The following is a 5,364-nucleotide window of genomic DNA, read 5'->3' on the forward strand; positions in this document are numbered from 1 at the left end:
GGTGATGTCGCTGTGACACAGACAGCTACGTTCTGACGTTTTCCAGCCTCAAGATTAAGAGAAGACCACGTGAGTCAGTCCTTAACCACCAGCTTTCATTATAGGTCTTCCATACCTACCTATAATGGAAGCGGCCACCCCTATGATGTCATTAAATACCACGATACTTAAGAAACGATGATATCGTCATATTGCCGTTTTTTAATACTGCATTATATTGTGGATACCGGTATATTGTCCAACACTAGCAGAACATAACTTGCATATTTCATATAATGATGACACAATTACATTTTCCACCAATCCAATATCTTTTGTGTATTAGAGCCTCATTTTCAAATTCCGATAACATCATACAGTGGAATATACGGGTGGTACATGTTCTGTTACCCATGCCTGATATGTATATTCTGTAAAGAATGTCATGATATGTATTAGTTGTGGCTTAAAAAAAATGTTTTTTAAGTGAACATACTTATTTACTCCCTCAAACATCTCACGTTCCAGAGAATTATTTGCATATGATGTCATAATCCCATTTTCCACCAATCCAATTGCTTGTTTCAGAGCCTCATTTGCATATTCTGATGATGTCATAAAGACATTGTCTCTTAACCGGCGCCTGATGCTATAACCTGTGCAGTGCTGTTGTCTTCTCAGTGGGACATAGTTCTGCTCTCTTGCGTCCTTAGTGATTATTTGCTACAGGAAGCGATTTTACTAAAGATGTCTGGTTCTATCCAGACCATGTGGCTTCTACTGCTCGTAACATCTGTCTTCATCGGACAGTCTCTCTGTTGCATACCATGCGACTCCAGAGGGAAAATGGCTATGGAAGAATTCAACACCTTTATCAAAAGCCAAGTCGATGACATTGACTCAATAGAAGCCTATGTCAACATCAAGCGGTTTGCCAAAGTCACCGAGAAAAAAGTCCTGAACTACCTTGAGGATGAAGTCGGCATACTGGGTACTTATATTATTACTATTATCTCCATTTCATATAATCTATAGATAGATAGATAATTATTGTACCATTATTTTCCTTCCAGATAAATATGCTATATCTGAAATTGCGTCTGAATATAAAAAATCTGTGGACGTCATCCAGGATATAGATTTTAAGGGTAAGTACAATATTTTATACGTAGGTGGAAATTCTACTTCTCTTATTAATTGGAATTAGTGTGTTGGGGGCTCAGACTGATAGATGAGGGGATCGGACGCTCATTCTTCTCCTCTTTATATATCTTAGAGATCCAGCTTCTTCACATCATTGGACTCCATTTCCAGCGACTCAAAGAAAAGCTCAAGGTTATCGTCCAGGACTCAAACCAACGTAAGTGGAATCTTCTTCTGTCTACCATTGTACTTATCTTCTACGTGTCTGGTAGGTTGTCAGAGAGGATGTTTTCAGCTTGTTTTCCTTTCCCTACAGCCTAGTGACAGGAGGGAGCGATTGTAATAAAATGTTCTATACTGGGAATTGCTATGCGTGCAGTTTTCTTTTGTATTATTGCAGGGTTATAGATAGAGCCCTCATATACAGGGGATTTCTGTTCTCTATTGTTCTCTATTATTAATTCTGCTTTTCTTCATTTCTCACTTTTAGGGAGGTGTCCAAATAAACAAGGTGAGTTCTTCTAGATATAACACCTGCTATAATATGACATATAAATGTATTACACACACAGGCCTCTTGTAGTAATAGTAATGTAGACCCAAACTAGAGATCCCCACAGCCACCAATCAGATCACTGCTGTTATCTCCTACCCTGTACTGGACATATGAAAGCCAGCACCTGATTGGCTGCCAGGAATGTTTGCACTAGGAGCTGCTGCGTTCTATAGAGGCCCGGACCGTTCTGGGGCGGCTCAGAGATTTCTGTCAATGGAAATCTAGAAAACAAAGTGACGAACACAGAGGAACTGACATCATGTAATAATAAGGAGACCCAGAGATTAGAGGTTTCTGAGTCTGACAATGAGAACGGTCAGTAATGTCTTCTTTCTTCTCCATTCCTCAGGTGCAGACAGCTGTGGTAAGTACATTTTATACCAGATTCAGCTTCTTGTCATTATTATTATTTTCTATAAGATTGGAAGGTTATAACACAAGTGCATTTCCCCAGGATTAATGGTGCAAACCTACATCAACTGTCAGACCTGCGCCGAGGAGAAGGTTGTCTGCGCCGGGGGCCCTCCAAAAAATCAAGGTACAGTATAAGATTTTTATCATAGGCCAGAGTAACTAGAATTACACTATATAATGCATGCCAATGGACCTTTCCCACTAGTGTGTGTAAACTGTGGGTACTGTGCCTATTATACAGAGGTGAGCAGCACTACATAGGCACTTTACACAGCACTCGCTGACTATTATATGATGTCTCCTCTTTTCACAGACTACTTGGAGAGATGCAGCTGCCTGTGCACCTCCAACAGATGTTTCGGTAAAGTAGAAGTTTCTATTCTTATATCTACATTCATATAGTACATTAGTAAATATATAGGACCCCAAATCCTCACCGTACACTAAATATACCATTCACTGGTATACACCAGACTTCCCAAAGCAGGAGGATATTTACATTAATATGATTCAGTCCATAAGCAGGCTAGAAGGGTGATTTGTGGCAGCCTGTACAGTATCCTGTCCATGTGCAGGTGACAGAGGGGTGATAGATACCAGCACATGATTATCATATTTATTCTAATATTATAAGTGTCTTTAATGCTCGGCTCACATTTCATTTCTTTCTTCTTTTCTCAGATCTGAAAACTGGACGGTCCTGCTCTCCATGTAAAGATCACAAGTCTCACCTGGCAGAGACTGTAAACTGTGGAGGTGAGGAGATAGCAGAATATAACCAGTTACTATCAGTCTCCTCTATGATGGCCGTATTTCCTATTAGGTCTTATAGAAGGAGACGTGTTATTGAGACAACCCCTAAATGTAGGACAGAATATCTACACAATTACTTCTATAATATCTTCTTTTATTTTCCTGTTTTTCTAGAGATAAATATAAAAATCCCAGAATATGAAGAACTAATTCTGGACTGTACTTTTGAATGGTACGCAAGGCTGGAGGACACCTATAACAACGTGTTCACCCTGGTAAGTACAATGCAGGGTAAAATTGGGAGATTGTTCAGTTTGAGTTATACGATTATAATGTTAAGGCAGCGCTTCCCAAACGTATTCCTTTCATTACTCAAAAACCACTTAGCAGAAAGTCCTTTCACCCAATATCATCACCAGGCTGCTCAATATGGTCTAAAATCAGACTTTCTGTCATGTCAGCAAATTATCATCAGCAATTTTCTAAATTTTTGTCCTAATGATATGACTATGTAAATTACATATATTATATTATAAATAGTTGTGATATCTGAGGCTCTGATAATTCTCCATATTTTTTCTATAGCCTCGTGAACACAATCCCAAAATCACCCGGGAGCCCTATCTTGTGATCAAGGGCGTACAGATGGGGGACTCCGGACGGTACACGTGTACCACCATCCTGGACTCTGAGGTGCCAGTGAGTAAGATCACCTATAACGTGGCAGGTAAGGACATATTATTACTGGCACTATGCTGAGTGGTATTTCTTAGATACGCGGGATTCATATCTACTTGTGGGTGATAATTAGTGAGAAAGGATCTAGTTCTGAAAATCTGAATTGTCACCTATAATGTGGGGCTATTTTACATTAGTATTTGTAAGGAAAAAACCTATAATGGAAAGATTTTAGCCATTTCTGTATTTTGGAGCCACTTTTGGTTTTGACAGTGCTTCTGAGCCTCCATGATGCAGACGATTCTGATATTCTGACATATATTTCATGTTCTTCATGTATAAGATACACTACAATGTCATTATCGTTCTCTTCATGGAATTAACTATTAATGTAATTGTTTTCTTCATTTAGTTATCAGCGAATCGGAACAGGCGACAAAAAAATACCATCCTCGCCCTACACTTCCTGATGTGCTTGACATCACAGCGCCTGAGCCGCCACTTCTAGAGGAGCTACAGAACAACAATGCTTCCCTCATAGCAATATCTGTGGCCGGCTCCGTCACCATCATGCTGATCGCTGGCATATGGTAGGTAGCATCTATAAGATACTCTGTGGAACAGGCGTAGTATTTTAGATAAATATTACACATTACACTTAGTCCAGGCAGTCACTGGATGCTCCAGATTTATCACAATACTGAACGCTTCATGATAAATTTGGCGCATATTACAAGGCCAGACATGTTATAATGTCAGTGGACTGATAAGCAGCTAATGTAAGAAAAAACATTGGAGGATCTGTGCACACATTTCACTCAGAGCTGACATGTAAGTAGCAAATATCAAATAACTGATAGATTTTCTTTTTTCAGCATCTGCATGTTCTGGAGGAAAATTAAATCTAAAGAGCCTCTGGAAAAAGAGCCAGTGTGAAGGCGAACCGTCAAGCACCATCCTGTACTGCCACCTGCCAGGAAAAAAAAAATGAAAATTTTAACCCTTCCCCAAAAACAAAAAAACTTTAAAAAAAAACTTCCCTCCCCCATTTCTGCCTTCACTTTCTCTCCCTACTCCCCCTCCATGAAAAAATAAAAATAAAAAAATGTTTCCCAAAAAATAAAAAGTTCTCTTCCCTTCCCCTTTTCTTCCCTCCCCTTTTTCCCTTAAAAATAAAAAAAATAAAAATATACAAAAAATCTTGACTGCAGCATTTCATTTCCCATTCCTTACCTGCCTATATGTCACATAAGAACTACAAAGACTATGGCCTCTTTCCCACGGGCGTGTGCGCCCCGTGGTCGTGCTGCGGCCCGCATAATGCGGGCCGCAATGCAGAAGCACAGTCCGTGGGGCAGCCGCAGCGGATCGCGGACCCATTCACTTGAATGGTTCCGCGATCCGGCCGTTCCGCAAAATGATAGGACATGTTCTATCTTTTTGCGGAACGGAAGTACGGGACGAAACCCCACGGAAGCACTCCGTAGTGCTTTCATAGGGTTCTGTTCCGTGCTTCCATTCCGCACCATTCCGCATCTACGGATTTGCGGACCCATTGAAGTGAATGGGTCCGCATCCGTGATGAGGAATGCCCACGGAAGGGCACCCGTGTATTGCGGATCCACAAATGCGGTCTGCAATACGGCAACGGGGCGCACACGCCCGTGGGAAAGAGGCCTATATCAGAGATAGATCAGGAGGATGGAGTCTCTTCTTGTTATTCTTAACACCAGCGCCAGTTTCAAGATCTATAGTCATATAACTTATGGTTTGACTGAGCGGAAACTGTTTCCTGAGGCGATGTGAGGTAATTCAACTAACTTTATTCAGACACAAACAAT

The 5,364-nt window shown here is 40.6% G+C and overlaps 1 protein-coding gene across 1 annotated transcript; it reads left to right on the forward strand.

Annotated features, from left to right (window-relative positions):
• The first annotated feature begins 825 nt into the window (after positions 1-825).
• LOC120991030 (izumo sperm-egg fusion protein 1-like) lies at positions 826-4,459 on the forward strand. Its single transcript, XM_040419920.1, has 12 exons — positions 826-970; positions 1,053-1,127; positions 1,256-1,339; positions 1,613-1,633; positions 2,028-2,042; positions 2,133-2,216; positions 2,406-2,453; positions 2,774-2,848; positions 3,020-3,120; positions 3,431-3,572; positions 3,936-4,113; positions 4,399-4,459. The coding sequence occupies exons 1-12, from the start codon at positions 826-828 to the stop codon at positions 4,457-4,459; spliced, it is 1,029 nt and encodes a 342-aa protein (XP_040275854.1).
• Positions 4,460-5,364: the final 905 nt, after the last annotated feature.

The sequence above is a fragment of the Bufo bufo genome, chromosome 2 (genome assembly GCF_905171765.1).
Source record: "Bufo bufo chromosome 2, aBufBuf1.1, whole genome shotgun sequence".
In the NCBI taxonomy this organism is placed as follows: domain Eukaryota; kingdom Metazoa; phylum Chordata; class Amphibia; order Anura; family Bufonidae; genus Bufo; species Bufo bufo.